General features: G+C 42.7%; 1 protein-coding gene across 2 annotated transcripts in view; it reads left to right on the top strand.

Moving 5' to 3' along the window:
* Positions 1 to 4,909: 4,909 nt before the first annotated feature.
* The window catches only part of PRIMA1 (proline rich membrane anchor 1), a 47,097-nt gene continuing 24,029 nt past the window's right edge, over positions 4,910 to 27,977 (top strand). The window contains exons 1-2 of one of the 2 annotated variants that reach the window (XM_052693887.1): positions 4,910 to 5,196; positions 10,996 to 11,146. In XM_052693887.1, the coding sequence (XP_052549847.1) occupies positions 5,104 to 5,196; positions 10,996 to 11,146 (244 nt within the window). In that variant the 5' untranslated portion in view covers positions 4,910 to 5,103. The remainder of the gene's footprint in view (positions 5,197 to 10,995; positions 11,147 to 27,977) is intronic. The other variant, XM_052693886.1, reaches the window with a different exon arrangement.

The following is a 27,977-nucleotide window of genomic DNA, read 5'->3' as shown; positions in this document are numbered from 1 at the left end:
GGATAGTTGAGAAACACATCTGTTGTACTAGCATGGAGTCAACAAAGAGGTGTTTTGCCACGGGTTAGTAAGGTTTGATGACATTTAGCATCCAGCCAGGCATTTTCTAGAGGAGCAGCTACAGACCACAATGTATTAGGCAGCTACACTGGATTTCTGCAGGATAGTGGATGAGGAATTCCTCCTGGAAATGTCTAACAAATGCTGCCATTTACATTGGATCCACAAAGGAACCAAATGGAGTCCAAAGCTAAATGGGAAGGCAGAGCTTTCATGCTATCTTTTACACATTCAAATAACGAGTATTTAATCTTCTGAAAAAACAGATGAAACCTAAGCTGCAATGAATATTAAGTGTAAATCCGAAATAGCACTTAAATGATTTCTGCAACCTGCAGTTCACTCAGGATGTAGAGATTTCATTATAATAGCCACAATGGACTAAGAATGTAATATCAGTAATAAGAAGTAATGGGACTGATATAGCTGGAAAAAGAACCAGAAATGTTTGGGAGCGCACAAGCTCTTCCTCAATCTGAGATTTCCCAGGACACTTCTAATAACTTTTCGCACACATTTTACCTTTACATTTATTAACAAAGAACATCTACGCTGCTAAGCACATCTTTTGCTGAAGAGAATAAATTGTGACCAGCTACCAAAAGTGAGGAAGCAAGAGGCTTGTTTAACACTGAATGCAGCACTTCAGAGCTAGAAAACTGAAAAAAGCAAGCTCTTGTAGTATATACATACTTATATATATAGTCATAGCAGGGGGTTTTTTGGTCATGGACGCAGTTCTGTGGTACCCTATAATTTAAGGTCTTACAGCACAAGTTGAAGATTACTTGATGCTGTTTTCCATATTGGTCTTATTCATCCCTCACTTAAACTGACATGGATCCATTGATTTTGTTGAAGATATTCCTGTACTATATCAACCTGTATTTTTCTAGGAAAAAAAAAGCATGACTTGAAAGTCTGTTACCATTAACTTTTAAAAACCACTTCTAGCATTTCGTTAACTTTTAATTATATACACCAAAAAAAATCTTAAAAATTGACTCTAGATGTGCTCAAATTTGGAAATTCATTCTCACAAATAGGAATTGTTGAACAACTGAAATATTTTCTGAAAATCAATTCTGTTATTTGTATGTGTAAATGAAACTAGAGGGCTTCTAATGACTATGTTTTTTTCCTGCATTCTTTAAAATAATTGAGATCATTAGGAACAATCCCCTCTGCTCCCAAAAAGTTGATGGCGGTGCCTGGAGAACTGTGAATCCCTCCACTGTTTTCACTCTTGTGACCTTTCTTAATATGTCAACTCCTAAAAACTTTTCAATCGGTATGGATTTCTATTTCAAGACTTCAAATCCACAAACAACACATTTGTTTTCCACTGCTAAAAGCACTGCTTTAGATATACCCAGAGATAAAAATTTTCTTAAAAGGAATAGAAACAAAAACATTTTTATTATGATATAGCATTCAAAGTATATTGATGCTGTGCATTTAGTGTCCTGTTCATGGTATTCAAGACTCAAAACTAAGAATTAGTCAGAGAGAGACAGTGCTTTCAGGTAGCAGGAGACCTTGAGATACCAGTGCTGAGATGTTTTCTGGTTATGTTCTTGCTAGTGTTTCCCCAGGTTTTCCCAGAGTACATTGATTTGCATCCAGAAATGTCATTAGCAAACAAAACAAAATTAAAACATAAAAGAATTCTTCTCAGCCTGACTGATCACAAAGCCCTGTCTTGAGAAGTAGTCACCTTCACTTCTTCTGCCTCTGGCTCCAGCAAAAATCCATCCCAATGTGTCTGAAGGCATAGGAACAAGTCCTACCAGAACTCAGATAGGTAAATGTCTGTTGATTTTGATGAAGTTTTGATGAGTCAAAAGAGCCTCGTCCTGTGCCCATTGAACACATGAATACATGTTGTAAACTGAATCTGTACTGACAAAATAAACAGCCTCTTAGAGTCAATTATAACCATTACGGCTACTTAGATGAAAGGAGTGCTATAATGTGTTTGTGCAGCTAATCAGTGTTGCAGCCCTCACTAATGCTTCCTGAGTAGTTACCATATTGCAGTGCTAATCATGATTGTTCTGATGATCAGGAATTGTTCTTAAAAAAAAATAATAATAATAAAGCAAACAGGAGAAATACTTTGTTCTAATAATCAAACCAAAGCTGAAAGGACAAAGCATAATGGCAATCATAGTGCCAACTGTTAATGTTTTCCTGAATTTTTTGAGAGATTGCTTGAATCTGTCTGTATGGTCTTTTTTCCTGAAAACAAAATAATATATTTCAAACAGCTGAAATCTGCATTTTGAGCCATGACTCTTATAAGGTACTTTTCATCTCTTAGACCTGTACTGATCCCACCAGCAAAGACCTGGCCTTGTTCTTGGTTTCTGTGCTCTGCACATCCATCTTCCTTGGAAGATGGCATCCCATTCCTGGCTTAGCCAGCAAACACACCACTGCCTCCATCCAGCTGGATTTGGACATGCTGCTAAGGTAGACAGGGAACCTGGTGTAGATAATACTAAAAATGTGTTCAAGGTATCAGCAGTCATGACTAGCAGTAGGATCACAACTCAAGAAATGCAGGTTTTGGCTCTGAGTTTGTACCCACAGCCAATACCCATCTCCACACTAGAGCAGTGTGGCTGCTGCAGGCCAGTCACCATATTTTTCCTTGCACCACACCCAGTGACACAAAACACTTGTTTATTAAGGAAAATATATTTCAAGCCTGTTGTTGATCCAAAGCCTGCAGTCTTACAAGCACTATGTCATTTATATTCCTTCTAAGTGGGAAAAATTCCTGGATGGTATTTTTTCTGCATAGAAACTACAGAAAGGAACTAAATGAAATTAATAAAAAGCACTAGTATGAGTGAGTAAGAACAAGGCACATACTCAGCTCTTTCTTCAGGCATCCAGTCTAATGGGAAATATGCCATGTGGTGATTGCATGATGGGAGCCAAAGCTTGAACTTCACCTAAAGCAGACCGATAGTTCTGATTAAAGAGCTGTTAACTGCTAGCACAAAGGGGAAAGATGCTGAGTACCTGGGCCAGAAATTTTTTGTGTAGGAACAACCTCTGTGGCAACATCCACTTCTGTGCAAATGAGGGCAGAGCACGGCCCCACGTCCTCAGTCCCCAGAGCTGTCTGTGGGCAGAAGGAACCCTTAGGGATGGGCACTTGGGCAATTGCTAATGGCAGGAAAATCCACAGTTCTCTGACATTAAGGCATTGTAAACACTGAAAGAAAAGAAATCTGTGTTGTGTTTTTTTTTTTTGGCATACAACGCCTAAAGCCTTATCTCTCATTCTGTCAAGAACCAAGGAGTATGTATACAGATGGTGCAATTTATTATGTTCTGTACTGTGACCAAGTGCTGAAATACCTTCAGGAAATCACCAGAAAGCCTGAAAAGCTTTGCTGCCTCTTGTGACTCCAGCTCAGTAAGACTATAATTGAATGAGCACAGTATATTAAGCACTCCATGTTACACAGTAGACTTACAGAAAAAGGATGCCATCTTTTTTCAGAATCATTACAGAAAACATATTTGCCGCACAGTTACTGCATGCACCCAATATCATGATGTCAGTCTGTCCATACTTGGCCCTTACAAACATATGAGAAGGGGATTTTCAAATAACTGGCCAGCCACGATGGACTGAGTTCAAGTCAGGTATCACTCTGTTGAATTTAATTGTGTTTTTGTCATTTGTAGGATGTTGCTGAGCCCTGGCATTGAAACCGGTGTCTTTTGGGATTGAAATGCATGGAGATTTGCTGGCATGGAGAAACTTTTACCCATATATTAGCATATTTTCATTCTTGCTTTACTGAGCAGATTTTAATGAAATAGTTTATGAAACTCTGACCAGTGGGTGCAAGAAATAGAGGGGAAAAAATAAAGTCCAAATCCTAAAGCCCATTCATCTCCAAGTGTGAAACATAAACCTTGAGCTCAACACTTTATTTGGGCCCACTTGTTTTAGCTCATCGCACCGAAAACAGGACTGTGCCACCAACCCAACAGCAGACATTTATGAACATCTTGGTGCACGTCAAGCCCAACCAGCTGCCACAGCCATCAGTCATTGAGGTTTTAATTGCTTCAGTGCAAGCAAAACCTTCTTCATCTTTGATTATGTGGCCTGCTTCCTCCCTGCAGAGCCATGATATCGGGGGGCTCCTTACCCGCATCCTCACAAGCGCTGTTATTTCCGTGCGCGCTGCATTATCGGATAGAAACACCAGCACTGGAAAGCGTCCTCCTTGTGACATCCCACGGACACCAGGCTGGGGACACCAAGCTGAAACAGGACAATCCCTAGCATCGCTCTAGCACAATAAAGAAATAAAATGAGAAATAAAGAAAAAAAGAAAAGAAAAAAAAAACATATGATAATTATTTAAATTTTTTTATTAAAAGAAAGAGAGAGAAAAATAAATAGATTAAAAAACCCCACCACACACGGGTGCAGCTGGGTCCGTGGCAGCCCGCGTGCATCCGCTCGCAGACCCGCGGAGCCGCGCGGAGCGGAGCCCGGCCGCCGACGGGAGGAGCGCTGGCGCGGAACAGCGCGGCAGGCGCCGGGCGCACAGGGACCGTTCCGTGGGATTGAAAAATCGCTGCAGCAGCAGCGCCGACGGGCAGGGGGTCGGTGCCACCCCCGCGCAGCCCCGCTCCCCCGCCTCTCTCCGCCGTCTCCGGCCCCTCCGCCCTGCAAACTTTTTCCTCCCAAGCGGCGGCCACGGAGCGCCCCGGAGGGGGGAGCGGAGGGGCGGGCACGGAACGGCGGGCGGGGCGGGCGGAGGCTGGGGGGAGCCGCGTCGGGCAGGGCGCCGGGCTTTCCCGACCACCCCTTCCTCTCTCCACCCGCCCACCTCCTGCCTCCCTCCCTTCTTTCCTCCCTCCCTCTTTCCCTCCCTCTCCTCCAGAATTAAAGTTGGGACAGTCGCGCTCCGGGGATGGGTGCGAGCCAACGCCTGTGCCGCCGGCTCGCTCTGCTCCGTCCCCAGAACGCCCGGAGCCCGCGCCTCCGCCCGCCCAGGAGGGATGCTGCTCCGGGAGCTGCTGGGACTGCTCCGCTGCTGCTGGCCCTCCCTGCTGCTGCACTGTGCCCTCCACCCGCTCTGGGGCTCCGTCCAGGTAGGGCCTCGCTCAGGGGGCCGGGTGCGATGGGCAGAGTTCCGGGCGGCTCCGCGGAGGCTGCGGGCGACGGTCCCCGGGCTGGGGAATCCGCGGCTCTGCTGGGCACGGCACGGCTCGGGCTGCGGGACCGAGCGGGTGAGGGAGCTGCTGGGCCCGCCTCGAGCCCCGGGAGCGCCCAACTTGCTGCGGCCGGAGCGAGGCGGAGAGGAGTTTCTTGAGCGAGAGCGTTTCGCTGGCGACATGCACGGAAGATGCGGTGCTCCGGCGGGCTTATTTTTGGGAGTGTTCCGCCGTGACATTTTGGTGTTGGTTGCAATCTGAAGGCTGTTTGCTTAAACCTCAAAACGGGGTTTTCCAACTCCTTGCCGGGTGTCGGTGGGTGACCTTGGTGGTGGTGTGGGGTGAGCTGGAAGGTGCCCAATGAACAGGAGTGTGTCGGGAGGGAGAGTGCCCGTCCAGCTTGGGGAAGGGAGCAGCAGCACAGCTTGACTCAGATGCGTCACTTGGGTATTTTAAAGTTTATTTATAATATATGTCTTCAGCCGAGTGACTGATGAGGCAGCTGAGTGCTGTTCAAGAACAGCACAATTGCAGTTTCTTGGAGAAAATACGGTGGAGACTCCGCATCTTTCACTCTTTGTTCTAAACTTAGTGACTCCCAAGAGATTAAACAGAGATGTTTCAGCATCTTGTGTCTGCCTGTGAGTGACAAAGAAGATCAGTGCATCTTACAGATTAAAATGAGCAGAAACAACGGCAAAACCAACATCTTTTTCAAACTAATTCCTTCATCATAAAAATCAGCCAGCACTACCCTGCTGCTGTCCTGCTCAGGTGTGCAGATGCTGGCTGTAAGGCAAAGCTGTAGGGAAATGCAATTGTGCGAGAAGAGATGCCTTCCAAAATCCCTCTCCTGTAATCAGTCTATCAGTCAAGCAGACAAAAAATAAATAAATAAAATACCTTGCATAAACATCTTAATGGTCAACTGCTTAAGTGACCTAGGGCAATCTTTCAATAGTAGTTACATTTATAACAATTGAAACAGTCTCTGAGAACTGCAAAAACCAAGGGCTCCAGACTTCCCTTGCAAAGCTTTGTTGTTACATTCTTAATCTATGTTTGTGCTATTGCCTGCTGCTCTGTGTAAGGGCAGTCAATAATACTTTTGCTTTTTGCCCAAATGCACATGCAACCCAGGACACCCTGGCAGGTACCAGAGGGAAGGATGGTGCAGAATGCTCACCAATGCGCTAACATGCTGGGATTGGAGCTCACTCCTCTTTGAATTCTCTCCCATGGCTCCCTTCTCCATGTCAAGTTGTAACCATTGCTCATATCATCAAAGTCTTCCTCTGAGGATGACTGACCCAGGGGTCCCATTGTATCCCTACTCTATCTACAGCAGCCATTGCAGTTTCTCACTTCTCCCGGCCCTTCTCTACCTATTAGCCATGCTCTGACCTGTGTGTGGCATGGCCTCCTTCACCACATCTTGGTGCTGCTTCCTTGAGCCTTGCCTTGAGGCACTTAATGAAATCAGTCAGATACAAATCAGAGGAGCAGCATTATTCAAATACTTATGTATGCATATATATGTTTTTCTTAGCCTAATAGCCAACACAACAGGAAGGAAGGCATGATTCTGTCTGAAGTTTTTGACATAATTTAAAAAGTGTATCAGTATGTGCAGTGATAAATGGTAGTGTCACATCTTTTCTGGTTTTATAAACATAGATTTGGATTAACTGTGATGTGAATTATGCAGAGCCGCTCTGGGATTTACATGGTATTGTTGAGATCTTATCTCTGTAGACTGGTTCCAAGAGGCAAAGCTCTCACCAACTCAGCAGGATCTTAGAGGTCTCAGTGGCGCTTCTCTTATCAAGCTTTCCTCCCTTTGCCTGGTTTGCAGTCACTAGAGGGCCATGGTCAGGAGACTGTACCGATCCACTCTTTCCATCCCACTCTAGAGCATGTCCATGGACTGCTGCAGCCCTGCAGGACTCTACTGGAGTACTGAGCTCATCTGGCCACACAGATTGGTTTTCCCATCCTGCACAAAGCAGAACCGGGCGTACTGCTTCTGCAGAAAGTCTTGGATTAAGCAGAAATGTGACAGATATGGACCTTTACTGAGAAACTTCAAAAAGAAACCAATGTTTTCCACTTTTTGCTTGCTTTTCCCTGGGCATTTGTGGATCAGATTTTCATTGCCATGAATATTTAAAAACATTTGCCTTTTTGCAAAGCATATTCATATCAAAGGTACACAAGCTCTCTCCTTATTTTCAGAGCAGGAAAAAATATTGTACCCCCTTGAAGGCCAGGCAGCACATGCACCCAAGCTGACAAATGGCCAGACAAGCAGCCAGGTGCCAAGGAGACATGTCCATAGTGCTTATAGCACCAGGGCTGGAGAGCGTGGCAAGAGAGCAGGGAGTGTGCCCAGGGTCCAGAACCAACCCCTCTTCAGGGCTCCGAGTGGGCACTTATTAGCAGGGCAGGCCAGAGTGGGATGGGGTTCTCTCAGCAGATCTGTTTTTCTCCTGCCAGCTCCTGTAAAAGCAGCTTACCTTGAATTACAGACAAAAAGAAATGGAGTAATTTATTTCATCGTCCTCCAGGAGGATGGAATTTTTCCCCAAAGCATATTTCCCAGTGATTTGTTCTGCTTATGTTTACAAGATATAAGTAATATTCTTCATTCCTTTCATAAGAAGGCTAATAGACATCACTACCATGGGTTGTTTTTTTTCTTGAAAACAAGCCAAATGTCTTCTTTTTTTTTCTCAAATCTATCTTGCTACCATTAGTTAATCTTCTTGCAGCAATCCTTGACCATTTCTCTGCTCCTCAAGGCTACAGCCTCAATTTATGTCTTTCCTTTTCCTGATGGATTTCAGCTAACTTACAATATCCTTGTTCTTTACCAACCCTTGAAGGCAAAATCTATGTTCCTGTAGATATCTTCCGTCAACTGGACATTGTATCAAGTAAAAAGAGAAGAGAACCAAATAAGTGTCAAAGCCAACGCTCTCAAAATTCAGTTATTTCCCAAGCATTTAGAATCACTGTGAGGAATCTCAGTATATGATTCAGAGTGGGATATGTGGAGATATGTGGATATTTCTTTTTTTCAGAAATGTTATCAGAAAAGTATACAGAGAGCAGTTGGACATGCATAGGGTTAATCTTGTCTGCAAAGTAATTGAGAAAAATACACACTAGTTTCTGAGGACACTCTATTATCAGTCTAAGGTAGAAAAGCCTCCAGGGATTTAAAAGCAATCAATAGTCTAAAAAAAGATCAAGCAAGTCTTTTGGTTCTGGTTGATATTAAGTTAGAGCAATAATTCAGTGTATCATACCACACCAGCACTATGTTCAGACTCATATACACAAAGCTACTTCTGGTCTGCGTATGAAGTTGGCTCCAAGACTGCTGAATGGTATTCTACCCTGGCTCTGTTTTCTCCCACTTTACTGGCTCCCGCAAGACTGTAGGGAGCCATAGGGTTTATCAATCAGAGAATCAAGAAGGGAGTGATCATTAAAGCTGGGGGTTGATATTGCTGCCTGATCAGCAGTTGATGCTGGCAGAGTAATGCTGCCCCACCTGCTGTGTGAGTGGTGCAGGTGCTGCCCCATGGGTCCCACCTCAGAGTGCCCCGTCTGCCTTTCCTCTGGGTGAGCTGCTGGCACCCTGGCCCAGTGCACAGACAGCCCCATGGGAACCAAAGTGGTACAGAGGGAATATTCTGCTGCCTGTGATCACTTATGATGTTAAAAATAAATGCACCTACTTAGCAGACAGATTTATTACCAGCTCTGAGGGATTATGAAGCCAAGTTGCTTTGATTCATTAGAGTGTTCAGAGAGTTTGTGTAAGTTCCTGGAAGCTGTCTGGGATGGTCTCTAACCAGCCTCGTACTGTTACCTGGCTGTGAAGGGAAAATTGGAAAGCACTCGTGCTGAATTTGTCTCTCCCTATGTTTGGTAATAGATGTTGACGTGATGTTTAAACAACTGATCCTCCTGACTTGTGCCTCAGCTACGCATAGCTCTTTCTATTCTTTTCTTCCCTCTCTGTAACATTTAATCAACAAAGACCTACCTCTATTTCCCCGAGGCCAGAGCAATGCATCTTTCTGCATTTAGAAACCTCCTACACATGTGAACATGTCCTTGGTGCAGTGATGTTGTTTAAATTGCCCATCTCTCTTTTTTTTTTTTCCAGAAATACATGCAGGGCCTGTGTGCTTCCTGCAGTGGAGAGTAGATGGGCTCTGTCCCAAAGCTGTCTGAGAAAGGGAGGCGAAGCCTGGGTGGGAGGGAGTAGAAGGCAAGCTGGGGAGGGAAGGGGGGTTGGAAGGAGATAATTGCTAAAGGTCCCTTCCAACCCAAATTGTTATGTGGTTCTGTGAGCCCCAAGTGACCGTGGAGACAGGCAACAGGGCAAAAGGGGCTATCTGAAACAGGCCAGAGAGGCTGGAGTGAGACATTCCCTGCATGATGACCATCATGCCATGGAAGAGAGCTGAGTAAGGAAAATAATATTAGGGAAAAACTATTAGGATTATAACCTTCCCAAGACCAAGTTTACAAGACAACAGCTGAATGTTCCTGCGATTTTCTTTAGCTTCAGTGTGTATCCCATATTTCAGGTTGCCCAAGGAGATTGTGGATTCCTCATCCCTAGAGGCATTCAAGACCAGGCTGGATGTAGCTCTGGACAGCCTGGTCTTCTGGTTGGTGACCTTGCACGTAGCAGGGGGGGTTGAAACTTGATGATCATTGTGGTCCTTTTTAACTCAGTCCATTCTATGATTCTATGATTTTCCATTTCAGATCGAAGCCTTTCAAAAAAATGTTAACTTAGAGACCGCTGAGGGCTTTCCCCCTGAGTCTTAGGCTCCTCCAGTATTGCACAGATTCCCTTTTCATTATGAACATACTCCTTTTCATTAACATTACATTAGGAATTTTACAGTTACTGAATATCTTTATTTACATGTTCCTAGACATATAAATATTATTTCTGGTAAGAAAAATATGTATTAACATGTTCTTTGTCATGACTAGATTACAGTGCTGAATGTATGCATTCTGGCTAAATCATTGGCCAGTGCCAAGCCATGCCTACATGCCTTCAGCAGTGGTTACACTTGAGTTCTGCAGCGTCTCCTCTTCAGCTTCATTGATCACCAGCAGGAAGCTGCAAGGCACAGGCTGGGGCATTTCCATTTTGACCAGGTCTTCTATGCAGTCTGCAGATGAGTAGGTGGGGCTGCACCTCGCCATGGTGGGAGGTGAAACATGTCTCCAAACATGAAAGGGAAGCTGGCAAAACAGGAGATATCTCTGGCTCTTGGTTCTGCCATGAGGAAAATGAGAATAATCCTTATCCTAAATGTCTTGCAATTTTTATTAGCTCTCTTTGGCTTGCAGCAACAACCCTGTGAATAATGCATGCTATTAGACGGCTTTCCTAAGGAAAGAAGGCTTACGTAACCACATTGTCTGCCACTACCCGCCTGCACTCTACCCCATAATAATGCAGAAACCAGTCAGCCACAGTCAGAAGTATCTTGAAGATACTATGTTAAGTAGAACATAAAGCTGAGACATCATAAGAAAGCGACCTTGTGTCCTCAGTGACGAACAGCAGTGGTAGGAGCTCAGTTCTCTCCAGGGGCTGAGGTGCCCATTGGGAACTCAAGTTCAAACAGCATGCTCATGGAAAATCAGTTTTCCCTTTTTCTACTGCTCGTGCCATGACTTGTTTCTCCACAGATCACTCAGGGTGAACCCCAGAAGTCATGCTCCAAGCCTGTAGCAGATGAAATCCCGGAGAGCTGCCAGCAGATCTGCCAATGCAGGCCTCCACCACCACCACCACCACCTCCTCCGCCCCCGCCGCCCCCCAGGCTGCTGGTGGTGCCAGGTACGTGGGCAGAGGGACAGGGATGCCTGGGCAGATGGGAGAGGGAAGAATGTGGAAGAGGGCACAGCGAGCCCATCCGTCATTTTCCACTTAGCAAATGCATGAAAAAATGTTCTCAGTGGAGATGGAGATCTGGTTGCTGATCAATGAATGATACTTGGCTTTTGGGGGAAAGCCAGAGAAATTCCCTCCTTTTATTGTATTATATATGATTCCCTCGCTTTAAATGGTTCACTAATGTCCTAGCCCTGACAAATTCTTTCCTACGCAGACTAAGCACTGTACTTCTCCTGGATTTACATCACCTAATGTTTCACCACATATGCAGCCTGGAGGTCCGAGACCCATTAATTTACAAACAGACAAAAATTCCAACATACTGTCCACCAATTTGGGTGGAAAGGGTGGCATGCATAAGTTCCCAAGCAGTGAGCTGACCCTCTGGCACTGCCTGTGTTGACTCAGTGCCAGGGCATAGTCTGAGCCCTGTGCAGACACCTTTAGGTGCTTGCTATGTCAGCAGAACTCCTTAGCACTGTGATATTTTTGCATATTTGTCTCTCCCTGAAAGGCTGTCTATTAATTCTTCTCCCCGCTTAGATAAAGTCCCTTGGGAACAGTGTTGCAAAGTATATCTATTATCCTTCTCAGCACTTCCCCTGAGGGAAAAGAAATCATTAGCAGCATCATTTGACTGTTTGTCTCTATCATCTCCATCCTCAGATGTGTGCAAGATATGAGGAAGGCTCGCACATAGTTTTCAGCCTGGCAGAGAACAGGCAGAATTTTGCAGTTTTCTGCCAGCAGCAAGCTTCATATCTGTGCCAGGCTGCAGAAATGTAAGGCGAAGGCAGAAAAAAAGCAGTAATTTGAAACATTTGGGAAAGGAAAAACAAAGACAGCTTGAAAAGCAGAGATGAATGTTTTTAATAGCAGGAGAAATCTCCTTCAGTTTACAGAAAAAAATGTTGTGGACAGTAATAGTGAAAATTGCCTTTATCTTTGTCTTGTAGTCAGAAAATAATGTGTTTTAGCACTGTTTTCTTGCACCTGGGCTACTCATTGCCCTGAGGACACCACTCTTACCCATATGCAGATCAGTGTCAGCATTGGTCCTGGGCACAGTGCTCAGTGGGAGGAGGTCTCTGCTCTGCTCTGCCTGGGAGGTAGCTGCTTTGCATGTATAGGAACTATCTGCTGTGAGTGGGAAGGAAATCATTCCAGAAAAAAAAATCAGTCTGTCACATGCTGTAAAAAGAGGAAACAGAAATCAAACGGGCCTGCGACTGGGATAGCCTCATGCTTACTCAGGCTGGATTGCCAGGTGCTAGCCCAGCTCTAAAAATGAGCTATATAAATCCAGATGACTAATATTTAAACAAGCTCTTTCATTTCAAATGCAATAAAAAAAAAGATAATGCATTCCTTTCACCAGTGAGCTTCAGAATAGCAATCAAGTGCCTCATCTTGAAAGAGGCTTTAATTGTTATCGGCTGTCTAGGCGCTGTGATTTAGCTCATGTGTACAGCAAATCCCATTCTTGTGAGGATGAGTGAGCCTTGTGGTTAATTATTGATGTTACGGACACCACTTTTAAGCAACATTCAGATAAAGCAGTAAAGGGACAAGACAAACCATTAAGTACTTGATGCTAGGTTTGCACTCTGCATTCTTTCAGTAATTCAGGTATTGAAAAGGCCTCAGAAAGATGAAGCAGTGGCCCAGGAGCCACAAGTCTGTTACTTTGTAAAAGTACAATGTCTGCACCCTGAGGTAGTTTGAGAAGATGCTGCCATTGCCCTTAGAGTTTTGTCAGCCACAAAAGGCTGCAGTATCCTAGGCACAGCCCTTAGCTGCTATTTTTTTCAATTTCACTGAAAGCTGTTGGAGGTTTATATCATCTCTACATGTCGTGGTGTGAGTCTAATGGTGAAAGCCAGTAAGTATGTATCTCTCGCCTGTCCCCTTACTACACACGTTGACAGCCATCTCTGCTTGTTCTGGCTGGTCTCCACCTGTTGCACTGAAAAGCACAGAGAACTCTTTCTGTATTCTCCATCAATCCCACTTCAGCAAACACTACTGAGATGTACAGGACAACACTGTATGTGAGCAGTTGAATCCATCCCTCAAAGGATTTTGCTGCGCTTGAGAAAAAATCAGGACTTTTGGGAACAATTACATTGCATTTAGTATATCTTTTTAGACATTTCAATATTGACTGGTCCATCCAGTGACAAGTTATCAACTCTACCTCCTCCAGATATATTTATACAAAATTTGTTAAATATTATGAATTCCAGAATTCATGTATAGTTGCTGATAAATTCTGTGTTTATTCTGATGTATAGTAAGCTAATTCCTTCCACAGAAAATAAACAGAATCAGATGTAACTCAGCAGTCAGTCTAAATAAATGAGAAGTGGCAGAAACATCAGCTTACTTGTATGAAATGTATGAGTTGTGTTTCATTGCGCTCTGAGGAGACATATCACTCATGTAGCAATATGAGTATGGGAAATTAAATTAGATCATTTGGTCCATATATTTCCCAGCATGGATAACTGAATTACAGACTGGTGAATTCAGATAATGACTCTGCCACCCAGACTGCAGGTCCCAGGAAAGAAAACACAAACTGTTTTTGTCTTCTCTCAACCTCAATCAGGGGCTTCCTTTTCCTATGTTTCTAACTGCTTCATACAAGCCACTGACATCTCTGATGTCCCTTCCAAACCCTGTTCTTGCTTTCACTGTACCTGCACTGCAGCTCCCATGGGACATTCCCCATGCCCTGCAGCAGCTTATCCATGTTAAGCAAAAGAATCCTGGTCTGCTGCAGTGAATACTTCTGCTTTACAGTACTTAACTGAAGGCTGAGATTGGCCACACTTGTCTCTGTGGATGCTGGTTCTTTCAGTACCACTAGGCTGGGGTTTGGTATCTCTTTCCATATACTGGGACACATGGGTCTTCACCACGAGTCTTTAACTTTTGAGTTTCCTATGTTTCATCCCAGGTGCTGTTTATTGTGTCCCACTGAGATACTACTGCTTTGTTCAGTATATACAAGTGTTTCTTCCTGAGAGTTTTCAAGCTGAGGAGCCCTACCCTGTATTAGAAGTAGCAAGGATGCTGGAGGCTTTGCGAAAAAAGTAAGGACTATTGGAGAGTTGTGCCAATTACAGTTCCTCCAAGCAGTCTGACATCCTTATGTTTCTGCAGTCTTTCTCCTTATGCAAGCAGCAGCCTGCTCTTTAACCCATACCCAAGTGAAGGAAAAGCTCATGTGGCTGTGAGGAGCCTAAGGACAACCAAGATTCTCAGAACCTGGCTTTTAATTAACTGTTTCTTATTTCTCCTCATCTACTTTCTTCCTGGTTCCTGGCTTTCAGCCAAGGCTAAGGCGAGGTGGATGGAGTACTTGTTTAGGCAGAATTTCTAACCCAGCTTCACAGACCCATGAGAGGAAGCTAGTTCAAATGAAGTTGACCCTTCAAAATCTAAAACATTGCAGATGTCAACCTTTAAATACTTTGTGAGCATGCGGGATTCTCCAGGGCCACTGCAAAGAAGAAAGGACTTCATTTGAAAGTAGAAGCCAGACTTTCAAAGGAAAAGAGGATTGACGGTAGACATCCAAGTAGAGACAAATACTGCAGTCGGTATAAGTTTTAGACTGTGTAAGTTTTGAGGAAAGAAACATTTCAGAAGTGATTTGTTAAAAATGAACCAAGGAAGGGAAAAGAAGTCCAGCACAAACACCACACTTGTTGGTTGGCAACATTTGCTGTGTCTGCCCATCTCCTTCTCTGGGTGGAGGCATCCGTGGTACTGCCATCTCCTCCTTGGGTGATAGGAATACCAGACCAAATATTGCTGCAGTTGAAATTTAGTGGAGGAAATGTGAGTAGAACTAGCACAACCAAATCTGGATATGAACCAGCCTTTGACTCACTGGACGTACAAATACATACACAGATCCTGAACTCAGTGAAAGTCCTAAGCTCTCAATTGAGATAAAGCATAATCAAGCTGCACTGCAAAGCCAAAGTGAATTATATCATTGCAGAGGACTCTAATCTCCAGGCTGTAACTGTACAATTTAGTTTTTCAAGGTAAGATATTTCATCTTGAAGATAATGCATCTAATTAATTAATTATTTGGACTGTTAAAAATGCCAAAACAAAAATGACCAACTGTAGTCAGAAAGCAACCTTTTGGCAACTATACAAGCAGAAATGTATAGCTTAATTTCAAAAAATGTGCAGTGTCCCTTCAGGGCAAGTAGGAAAGCCAAAGACATTTGGATCTTTAAGGGACAGATGATCGCAATGTGTGTAATGGGGAGAAATCTGGAGGACAGGAACACTCTGGAACTTCTCAAACTTTGAGTAGGTTTTAAAGCAACTAGTCTTGAAAGATTTCACTTGCTGACCACTAGCAACGTGGCCTTTCACAGCAGGAACTTCTTATAAAAATGAAAATCATATGCTACTGGGACATAATAAATGGAATAAGAAATGGCTTTACCTTAGGCTTTTCTATGATCTGAGATTCTAAATTTTGGTGATGGAATGGGCAGAATGGCCCACTGTGGGTCAAAAAAAATGACTTTAAACCTCAAACTAAGCACTCTCTTCAAATGAGCGTTCAAAAAGGGTAGCATAGTCCTGGTTCTCACTACATCGCTTCTTATACTACATGAGCAGTCACAGACAGGGTTGCCTATGCAATGCTGAAAGGACCTTTGTCAGACATCCGTGATTGTCCTCCAGAAGTTGAGGGGAAGTCATGATTGCAAAAGCTTCATTGAAATCCTTCTGGAGGTCATGTCATGGCTTAAAACATGAGGTGCCAAAGAATTTGCTCAGGTATTTGGGTGCAACTCTTGCATCCCAGAGAGCTTTGACTCGAGGTTTCCTTCTGTGTAAGCCTTTTGTCTCAGAAGTGCTTTGCACTTTTGCAGAGAGCAGCTGTAAATATAATTGTGGCCAAAGAAATTTGTTTTCCTTACAGGAGAAAGATGCTTTCTTCTATAATTCATACAAAATATATATTAGCAAAACTGAGCAATAATGGAAGAAAACTACAGTAACACCAAAAGTAGAGAGGTGCACAGACTCCTACATCAAAAAAATTGAAGCAATGATAGCTACTATGAGAGAACATTCTTCTAGTATAATTGGTCTAGATTGTGATTTTAAAATGCAAGCAGGATGCTGAAACAGGAATGCCCTTTCAGTTTTGGTAACACAGCTGTTACACTGTGAATTACACTCCTGTGTGAGAGCTTTGCTTATAATTTACAGTGCAAAACCAAATTCAATTCTTGTCTTCTCCCAGATACACTTTCAGTTTTCTGAAGGGTTGTGATTCTAAGAACTTGCGGTAGGATTTTGAGGTTTTCAAATCTAAATTGACATCCAGTCATGCAACCTGAAGACACAGATGATGGCACATGTCAATTCAAGTCCAGGTTCACATCATCTTGACTTCACATTGCAGACTCTGCCTTCCTAAGAAGTGCAAACAAGTGCAAAAAGCGAGAACAAAATGATTAAGCTACTAAGGTGGAATTTAGTAGAATTCACACACCTAAACCAGAAATGTTGAGGTTTAACACTGTAAGCAACTCAGTACCACATAGCTATTTGCTCACTCCCTGCTCCCAATGGGATGTGAGAGAGAACTGAGAGGAAAAGGAAGGAAAAAAAACCATAGTAAAAATAATTATATTTATATACATATTTGCAAAATAAGTCATGCACGATGCAGTTGCTTACCACTTGCTGACCAGTGCCAAGCCAGTTTGTCCCCTCAGTTTTATAGTTGATGCCATAAGGTATGAAATATTCCTTTGGCCAGTTTAGGTCAGCTGTGCTAGTTCTGTCCTCTCCCAGCTTCATATGTCTTGCCCTCAGCCCCTTGCTGGCAGGACAGTATGAGAAGCCAAAATGTCCTTGGCTCTGTGCAGCACTGCTCAGCAACAACTAAAACATCAGTGTGTCATCAACCTTGTTTTTTTCCCAAAGCCAAAACATAATATCATACCACATACTGTGGAGAAAATCAACTCTGTCACAACTGAAACCAGAACACCTGCTTAGCAGTGCAGGTATTGGTAATTAAAATACCGAAGACACAAAGATTTCAGGATCGTGGTATCTTTTTGCCTGTAGCTCAGTTATTTCTAGTGTAAAAATAAAGATAAAATAAATATAAAATAATAAAATAAAAGTCAGAAGTTGTATCTGAGTCAAAATGAGAAAAACTTTCAGGGTGAGCAAATTAAGCAGCACTGAAATATGATGTTTGAAATAGCATATATCCCAGATGCCCAGACTAAGTCTGAAGTGACTAGAAAGCAGGTAAGACTGGAAGAGTCGTGATAATAATTGATAGAATTCTGCTGTTAATTGTGTACATAACATCTCATATTGGGCTGTTGTAAACTCTCTGTATCTCTTTATAAAATACTGGTTGGATCACACTGTTATTTCTAGCTTCCGTTGCCTTCCCAACTCAGAGTTTTTTCACCACAATAAATTCTGAAATGTTTTGTCAAGGCTAATTTTTATTTAGGCAAGTGATGAATCTTCCTGCTGCTCTGAGACCTTGCAGATTTGTTTTGAATTTTTCATGCAGTAATAAATCCACGTTATGGAAAAATCCACTCTCTCGAAAACGTACTCGTTCATACATTTTCCAGTATTTAAAACTAAAAGCTTCAGGCCAGATTTTGCAGTGCAGAAATCAGCGAGAGTTCTGTTACCTATAAGTCAGAAGCATTGTCTAATTTAGAAACAAGAAGCAGCAGATATTAAACTCATTCTGCAGAAGAGCAATCCCTTCTGCTTTGAGATCTGTACTCCAAAAGCCTGATTTTATTTTTTAAGCAAAGGGACTTGGCAAAACTGAAGACGTTAATTCCTTGTGTGGATGGCAGCCCATTTGTACATGACTACCATTTCATTGATTAAGAAGATAACAAATCTTCAGTGAAGTTACTGATGAGTCAGAGGCTGTTGAGATACAAATAACTGTAAGTTCCCATGCCCGTGGCAGTCTGGAGTTGTGCCTCATCTTGACAAGCCAGAAGTAAACTCTCAATTGGCACAAGCTGTGCTGGCAACAAAGGCTAAGCAGCTGACCTTGGTAAAGCAGACCCACAGAAGAGTATGTTCTCATAATGTTTTCTTGCATTATCTTAGTTATCAATTTAGTAAATAAGTGTTGTGCTGCTTATTAAGTCACAGCTTATGAATAATTTTTAAGTCAGGATAGCAGATCAAGAAAACAGTGGTCTAAGTGTTTGAGTTCTTATCCCGAATCGAGTACATAGTGTCCATTAATGTAATAAAAATGTCAGTTGATAACTGATACCACTGCCAAAAATTATCATTAATAATTAGGAGATTGTTTAACACTCGCTCTAATAAATCATGTTACATATAAATACTAGCAAACTGCGAATACCTAATTGTTATTAAAATGAATCATTTTTTCATTTTGAAGAATGCCTTTTAAACAGGGCTGATATTTCATCAGTTCATTATTCAAAAATATTTTACGCAAAGGTTTGTTCTTTAGTGAATCAAATTGGACTTGTTGAAGGTAGCCAGTGGGACAAATTCTATTCAGTCATCACTGGACATTTTCACTTCCTTCTGGACGCAGGATATAATCTTATTTCACAGCCAGTGTCAGAGGAAGTTACTGTCAGCGTAGAAAAGGGGGGGTTTGGTTTAACCCTCAGTTTGATTTAGCAACCTGCAGGTCCTTTGTCTTCATTCTTCAGTACCAGCTGCCAAGTTCTACGTGCTTCATTTTGAAGTGATGGTCGATAACATCTCTGCAAGTTTGCCTGCTCATGCAGATCTAGATTTCTGTGTGAAGATAGAGGAAAGTGCAGGCAGTGACCAGTAACCAATTTGCTTACATTTGTTACTGTGAGAAAGGCTGTGCCTTGTCTTTTGGCTCTCAGGGAGTTACAGATGTTCTCCATGTGGTCACAAAGGCCTTCCTGTTGGGCATTTGGCATGGTGAAAAGACTAATCTGTTAACAAGCTGTAAATGCAATTTTAACTATTTTGAATTTTACAGATACTGAGTGAGATGATAAATGGAATTTTATCTTACTAAGATCAAGCTTACTTCTGGTTTGGAAAGCACTTTAAGTTTTAGATCCATTTTGCTCTGATCAAGTAATCAGTTGTAGCTATATTTCCCTTAAGTGAAACGCAAACACACTTTGGATAAGGAATCCAAGTGCACTAGGTGTGGAAATAACTGGTCTCCTCAAAGAAAAATGCTAGGTGATAATTGTAGCCCTTTCAGTAATAACCGAGCCACTGAAGTGATAAAAGGAATTAACTGTTATGTCTAATAGGAGGTCTACACTTATTTAAGTGGCATACACAACAAAAGTATCTATTACATGGTCAACCAGCTGTTCTCTTAAACTCAGACATATGACTTGCAATGTCTTTCATTTTAAAATGAACTCTTTAAAGCCATCTGTAGTCATAAATCTAAAGTGTACGTCAAGTATAGCCACTCTCCATATAGTGTCTGAACACCCTACACACAACCCTTTACTTTTTTAGAGATAGATACAAACCAGTGCCTTATAAACTGCTGCTACTAATACACAAGGGAAATATCCTGAGCATTTCCAAGTCTTCAACAATCTGTGCTAGGAGATTCAGCCTGCAGATGGCTGAAGGTGGTTTTCTATTTGCCTTCCCTGAAGGCATAAATGTTGAGATCGCATCAGTTCCAAGCTATAATGTTTGTCCAATCTTTGCTGTTGTCTGGGAATTCCTGAGCTCTTTAAAAAGACAGTGTCTGTGAGATAATATCTTCATAACAGTGGTACTGAATTCTATTTGTATTTTATGGCCTTGGTGTCTTTGATGGCACCACTCAAGTGAATACTGCTTGGCTGAAGAATTTGTGCAGATCTTGTCCTTAATTTGATATGTACGTATAGAAGATTACACAAAGAAAATCTATCATTTTCATGTGGGATAGAACCTGCCTGTCCTGAAGTACCTCCTTAATCATTCTCTGGCAAAAGGCTGGTCATCGATGCAAGGGGCTTAGACTTTTAAAATCATGTTTCAGCTGTTTGGATTTCAGTGTACAGCATCCCTCCTTTGAAGGTCTGTTCACTGCAAGAACTGAAGGATGAAGACTTCAGGGTGATGTATTGTGATTCCTGCAAAAGAAGTGTCCTGCCTCCCTGCAGGAAACATCAACAAGAGAGTCCTGAGCACTGCTCTCCCTTCACCTCCAACCTGCTGGTTGGATCTCAGGAACCCATCAAACACTCAGAGCTATCACGTGTGAAACTTCTGTAAACTTTGGATTTGAGATGGATATCAAGCACTGAATATTATTATTTTTACACGTCTGTATGACTGTTGAGCACTGATGTGGAAGTCTGCTAATACAGTTTCAGGTATCAGAGCACTGCAGCAGCAAAGGCAGACTCAGCATGAGAGTTAGGTGTTTTCAGGCCTCTTTCCTGAACGTAAGCGGATCACACAGTTTGCTTGGGCAAGCAGGTGTTCACAGGCACTGATTTTCCCTTCTGAAGCATAGCTCATGCTTTCTGCACATCACTTGCCACTGGAGAGCTGGGCTATGTGTTTGTGCAATGAAGTGGATGGTACAGCACTTGCTTATGTCTGTGCCTTTCAGCAGTGCCTCTGTTCTAAAGAACTGAGAATCACTGTCTTCAGGTCATGGCTGTGCCATTGTTGTTCTGCCCTAAACCACTGCTTCACTGCTGTTCTTGCTTGAATATGTGAAGTGATCGAGGAAATGCAGCTGGTTGAGGGAAGTATAGTACCTCTAAGGGTAAAATTATTTACCCCATTACAGAATTAGAAAAGGAATAACTGTGCAAACCTACTATTTATTCCTACAACTTGGAACACTACAGAAAACTTAGACTACTGTGCCTAGAGGAGAATCAGAGGATGGGGTAAAGATCTTGCAAAAAACAAAAATAAAAATAAAAAAATCACTGAACAAGGAAAGAGCTGAGGCTGGGGTCCTTCTTTAGAGGGATTTCTGTTCCCATGGGGTAATACCTCAGAAAAGAGAGGTTGGCTCCTATATAATAAAATGTAAAAGGTTAAACTAGAGCTTGCATATCTATATTCAGGCACCCAAGTTAAAGCATCTGAGTGCTCAGAACCTGCAGAAATCAGGTCATCTTCTGAAATAAGTTTCAGAATACTAATTTAACAGAAAATGTTCAGGCATTTGTGACCTGTTTCTTGGAGGCAGTAGATACCCACTAATCTGATCAACTCCTGCATTTCAAAAAGCAGGCCATACACTACAGGAACATCTGCCTGAATGATGGCTGTTATGCACTAGAACTCTCTAAAGGTGTCATCCTGCTCTGTGCTACTCAGCCTGGTGCTGGTTTAGGTCATGGACAGCAGGGAAATAAGATGGTACACAGGAGGCTTTCCAGAATAACTGTACTGTTGCAAGGAGACTGCCTTGCAAACCATAGGCTTCAATTCTAATTTGCTCAGGATAGAAACTGATAGTGTGATTTATCAGGCTAAAAACAATTCTGTCCATTCACTGAGGGAGAAGGAGAAACAGCATTTCATCAGGAGACGGCTGGTTAGAAAAACATGTGACAGAGGGCAGTAGCTGACGTGAGTGCCCATTGTAAAGATAAATGCCAGAGCAGAGCGTTAACACAGAAAGTAGCTATGATGTAATCGCCTTAAAAGCTTTTTTTCCACAAGGCCTTTAAATGCAACTGCTTCTCCAGATCATGCTTTAGAAAACAGACTCTTCTTCCACACTCACTAACCCTACTCTCCTCCAAAGGACCTTGGCATCTGAAACCATATTCAGCTCCTATTTGTGGAGTCATGCCTCAGTTCTGGTGGGGCTCATCAGAGGTGGGGCTGAATAGGATAGCTGGCAGATCTGGTTCTCAGCTTTTTGGTTGCTTGGTGCAAAGACTTTCACTCCTTAGTCTATTTTTTTTTTTTCCTTAAACATTCTTCTGATTGCTCTGCACTCTGCATCATTGTATTTCCATAAGCATGTAGGACTCTAACCTGAAGAGCCATTCTTCCACTATAGTGATGTTAAAACCAATAGAAGCTTTCTACAGGATTAGCATGAGCCCTTCCTGAATAACCCACTGGATGCCTACAGGTCTCTGCCACACAGAAGTTCTGGGCATGGCATCAGTGTGGGGCAGAGATCTGACTGCTTCCACCATGGAAATGCAGTTATGACTAAATCCAGTGTTTCCATCTGACTCCCAGGGAGGAGTCCAGAGTGTAGGACTGGCCAGGAGACAAAAGACATTCTGTTTTCTGGCTTTTTCACTAAGCTGTAGCGACTCTGGACAAGCTGCTTCATCTCAATGTGCTTCACTTATGCCTGAGCAACCGGTACATTCATCTCCTATTATTTTTATTCTAGTAAAAATGACAAGTTCATTTTTCAAAAGATTCTTAAATCTGCCAGAAAAAAAAAGCAGAAGAACGTGAGGTCACTGAAGACAGCATAGTACATGAGGCTTTAGTGAAATCTACTAGAAAACTCAAACGAATCCACATTCAATGACCTCTAAAGCTCAGGTATCAAGCACCACACTTGGAAGTCCAGTACAGTTCCTCTCTTTTTCCCTTTTTACATTTACGCTCAGCTTTTATCCACCCAAAGTTACAGTCCTACTTGCAATGAGCCATGTACCCCTCTATCACCCATGACCTCCATGAAGCTTCTGCAGAACTGCTCTTTTCTTCCATTTCTTCAAGTCTCATCCTCCAGATCTGAGCACAATACTAGCATGATTCTTGTTTCAGATGGAAATTATTTTTAGAATGGAGGAGAGAACTAAACAAAGAGGTTAACTGAGAGTGCAGAGAAACAGCATCTGCAGTGTGAAAGCTGCAGGGAAGGGAATTTCTCCAGCATTATCCTACACATGTTTTTATTATAGCAGAAGTTCCCACTGCACAGGGATAACAGTACCCCCTTTAAAACTGTAGTAGGGACATATGCACAGAGCAGCTGTGTGATATAAAGCTATCTGCAACATAATGTGATAAACAGAAGAATCATCTGCTCCAGGAATAGCTAATTTCCACCAGTGTTATTTAACCTACTTGAGGGAGGCAGTAAATCAAGACAGGCTTTCTGCTGAGCACACTACTATTGCCTAGTAGCAGTTGTTTACCTGACTGGCTCATAGCCCTCTGGAAATAGCCCTCAGTTTACAAGCAGCAGGAAAAGCACAGGACTACAAAGAACTGAAGAAGTAGGAAAAAAAGATTTTGTGGCATTTTTGTGTACATCAAAATCTACTGCAAATTTAGGGGGCTCTTATTTTGATAAGCCAGTCCATTCATATTGTATATAGTTGCAGCCATAATCCAGGGATGAGGATGCTGGGGCAGGACAGTGCTGGTGTAAAGGAGTTCTTCAGTCTTTCCTTACTGGGCAGCATCTCAGAAAACAGATACAACATAGCAGCTTCCTAAGTCAGTGCTCTTTGAGTACTGAAATAATCCAAATCCATTCTGTGATGTTTGGATTTACTGAAGATGAACTCGTCCCAAGTTAACTTTGTTATTGAAGTTGTCATCCATTCCTGCTTCACGTTCCTGTTGTGTTGGCCCAGTCTCTCAAATTAATGACGGCTGCTAAAGGATCTGGCTTTCTGTGCTGACCATCTTGCACAAAGTTTACCTCTCCAAACAGACAACAGCACATCTCTCAACTTGAGGAGAAAATCCCTGAGAACTCATGGCTGGAAATTTTGTATTTTTGTGCATTTGCTGGATTTAATTTGCTGTTTTGGGTACTGATTTAAGTACTTTAGCATAGTGCTCTTTTGAAGCTTGCTGTTTCTATCGAAGAGAATCAAGGGAGAAGCAGTGGCAGAGCTGGAGCCACATCTTGAATGTTGTGCCCATCAACATTCATGTTGGATGTTTAAGAGTCCATGACAGTCTGCTTGCAATATCTTCTCTGTGCCATTTCATTACACCTGTAGGATACCTGCTTTAGCAGGGGATTGGACTAGATGATCTCCAGAGGTCCCATCCAATCCTTACAATGCTGTGATTTCTCCAGGAGATTGTAGTGCCTTGGGGCACTGGGGTGGGGAAGACAGTCCATGGCTAAAGCTCTTCAGCCACCAGCTAGATTGATTTGTTTACAAACATGAGGCAGAGGAGCAGCATTATGGCTGATGTGGCCAAATCCAGGTTGTCTTTCTGCTGAGCAGTCTGGAGGTAGAGGAGGCAAAGGTTGTTTTGCAGGCTGTCCTCAAGGCCACATCCAGCAAGCTGAGAAGGGCCTGACCCAGCCTGTAGACCTGCACTGATCCTAGCAGTGCCACTGGCCTGTGGTTTGATGTACTCCCTCACCTGCCCTCTGGCAACTCAGGCATTGCCTGTTAGCATTTGTAGGTAATAACTGTGAAGGGAGGTCAGTGAGATGATATCTGAACCTGCCAAGGAGACAGTGAAGTGCATCCATTCATATCTTACAGCTTCTGAATCTTCAAAATGAATCATTTCAGACATGTGGTTTGCTTTGACATGTTCAGATTGTGCAAGGAATCTCAAGTGCAGGGCAGAGGGAATAGGAGTAACAGCAGAAGACCCACTGCAATGCACAAGTGCTTTTTGCTCTGAGGAGGGAGCACCAAGGCCCTCATCTTCTGGTCAGGCTCATTTGTCTCATCTTCCTAGGAAGGGTTCTCCCTCAAATCCAGGAATTTCATTGGATAAAGCCCAAACAGGACAGAACCTACTCACGTTCCTGAAATCCATTTTAAGAATAACAGCTGAAGATCTATATTTGTATCAAAGTCTAATAGTACACAAATTTCATTAGATGGCTCTTTGTGAAAGATTTGCTGGCTGCCTTTCCCTGTTAGCAGCCCTGAGTGCACATAGTGTATTCCTATCATACAGGCTTTCCAAACACATCTGTAACTGCTCCTACGTGACAAAATGCAGTAACCAAGCCAGAGACACTTGAGCTTACACTGACTCACAGATCTCTCCACATTGCCCTAGGCTAGGTAACAAACCCTTCATCCAGAGAACCCAGAGCTGCCAGAGATGCTCTGCATCCTAGTGCAATAATGGGTGTAGGAACTAGCAGCTTCTCCTTGTCTTATAAACGGAGAGGCCAAAGCACAGATTAGTGAGTTTATCAAAATAAGAAGGCAAATAAAAGTGAAGTTGAGGCTAGAACTTAATCCTGACTAAGCTAGCAAATCAACAGGTCCCTAATATACGTGACATAACACATGGATCAGCAGAAACACACTGCCTGCACCCTCAGTTCCTTTCAATTTCCAACTAAGATTGATAAAACATTTGAGACCCTTGGAACATGAGCCTGCTTTCAAAACTCAATCCAGTGTGCTTCCAGGCCAGCAAAGTAGAAGAACACTGGCTGATTCAGACAGCCTTGTAAGAGCAAGAGAAATGCATAAAGATGGCTAGGCTTAGCCTGTGGTGAATATACAATATTAAAAGTGGGCAGGTGTCTCATAAAGATGATTGCACCAGCACTCTTGACCTTTCTGCAGGAACAGAAATAAAAAGCAGGAAGAAAAACAATAAGCAGTTTTGATTTATCTTGAAAGCACTCTTCCTTTTTTAGACATGAAGTCACTGTTGCTGTAGGGAGGTGAGGAGGTCACCGTCACTCTTCCACATCATGTCAGCATGCACTCACCAGCTGCCTGGGACTGAGCCTGTAGCAGGCTGACACAATCAGATGCCAGCCAGAGACACTTCTCTAGGACTGCACGTGGGAGATGGGTCACTGTTCCCTTGTCTATTTGTTGTCTCATCCCTGTTTTGTTCAGCTAACTGGCAGTGATGGCCAGGGTAGGAGGAATGACTGCTGCCTCCCTCCTCTCACTCACTGGTTCTGTGGAGGGCTGAAGTGCAGCATGGTCCCTAAAGTCAAAAGCACCCCTTATTTTGTTTTAAGCAGATGAGGACAATTTTGAGAGTGACCTACTCTAAGATTTGCCAAGAAAAACCCAGATATTTCTTCATAATTTCATGGAAGTTTTATTTCCATTTCCTCCCAGTATTTTTGTGCTTGGACATTCAGAGAAGCCCTGTGAAGCTGAGCTAATCCTTCCTAATCTAATGCTATAACAGGACAGAAAGGACCACAATAAGAGCAGAATGACAAAGCCTCTGGCTACAGCAAAAGAGAACAAGCCCACACACAGCATACGAAGAAATGAAGGAAAAGAGCTGCTTACCTGTAGAAGACCTCAGGTAGGCAGGGATCTCCAGCAAAAGTCACCCTCACCTCCACTGCCAACCCTTAAATGACATCTGGGAAGAGGAGGATTCTGCTTCATCCCTTCCAGTCACTCAGCTGCATTGCATGCACCTGAGCTCCCCTGGGTTGGCCCTGCCTTCCCACCAGGTGCCTGATCACTGTTTCAGGCTGTGACTTAGCATTTCCACTACACCTGGTATGCCCATTGCTAGCTAGACCTCTATGCATACAAATTCTTGCTATCTTAGCATTAGAGTTGAAGCTGCCATAATGCTGAGACTTGGAAACAAATTTAGTCAAAGAAAGTTGCATGTGAGATTTTCTGGTGCTTGAAGGGTTTGCAGGATGCCTTTACTCTCAGTGTACATTTTCATTAGTTTGTTATCTCAGAGTTGGTTCCAGCCACCCATAGTTGGTCTGAAATGGGTCTGTTGATTCATTGCGTTGATGCTGACTTTATTTAGTCTTTGGTGCTGTTTGGAATAAGGGAAAGCACTGTCCCTCTAAAAGTAAACCTAACTGAAATTTGTACTTCCTGACTTTTAAGGCCAGAAGGAAAAAAGGCATGTGCTCTTGAGGGCTTCCCAGAGGCAGAGCGTTTTCTTGACTTGATTGTTATTTTAAGTAAATCTCTGCAGCTGGATTTGGACTTCTTTTAGGAGAAATGAACAGTCTACCTTAAACTAAATTTTTCAGTGAAATATTTCACCAGAGTTGATAGAGTTTTGTAGCAGATAATTACCCCTAATGATAATAATTATCCTGTTTCTAATCTAAATATGCTTATCTCCATTTGTAGTGGAGTACATTCCTGAATGATTTACAAACTGTACCAGTATCTATTCCTATATTTTGGGGATAAAAAAAAAGAGTTGCTAAAAAACAAATTATCTCAGTAGCATAATACAGTTAGATTTTGGGGCATACCAGACCCCTGGCTTTTAGCTTAATTCAGATGTTCCAAGCATACTGTATAGCTTTATAGTTTAATAGCCTCAACATCAAATGTCATTCCAAAGTCTAAGGTTATCATACCAGCTGTAATACATGTATTTACCAAAACAGTACTCTCCTCAGAAAATATCTGGCTAGTTTGACAGTATGTGTTTTCTTAAATCTTTGCTGTTTAGCATCAGTGACTTATTTTAGTACTTCATTAATTGAATGAAATGTTCAATGTTTTAACAAGACTTCTGGCAGGATGACAGCCTGCAGTTGCTTTGCTCAGGTTGCTTATCTTCAGAATGTCACAACTTTCCAACTACTTTCTACCCAGTGGTTTGTTCAGGGTGCAGAACAGCACCTTAGGGCCTAGGAGAAAACGAACATTTTCCTCAGGTTGCTTTGAAAATCACTTTCTCTGTTCAGCTGATCTTGAGACCAATGAAGAGCAGACAGGAATTAGTCAAATCAGGAGGTTTTCGTGCTCTGAGCAGCTGAAGCCAATCATGTGAGACCAGCACTGGATGCCAAGGAAGCAGATGTCAGCTCTTGGTAACCCCATAG

This window comes from Tympanuchus pallidicinctus, unplaced genomic scaffold, assembly GCF_026119805.1.
Source record: "Tympanuchus pallidicinctus isolate F22 unplaced genomic scaffold, pur_lepc_1.0 scaffold3, whole genome shotgun sequence".
Taxonomy (NCBI): domain Eukaryota; kingdom Metazoa; phylum Chordata; class Aves; order Galliformes; family Phasianidae; genus Tympanuchus; species Tympanuchus pallidicinctus.
This window is presented reverse-complemented; position numbering and strand designations above follow the sequence as displayed.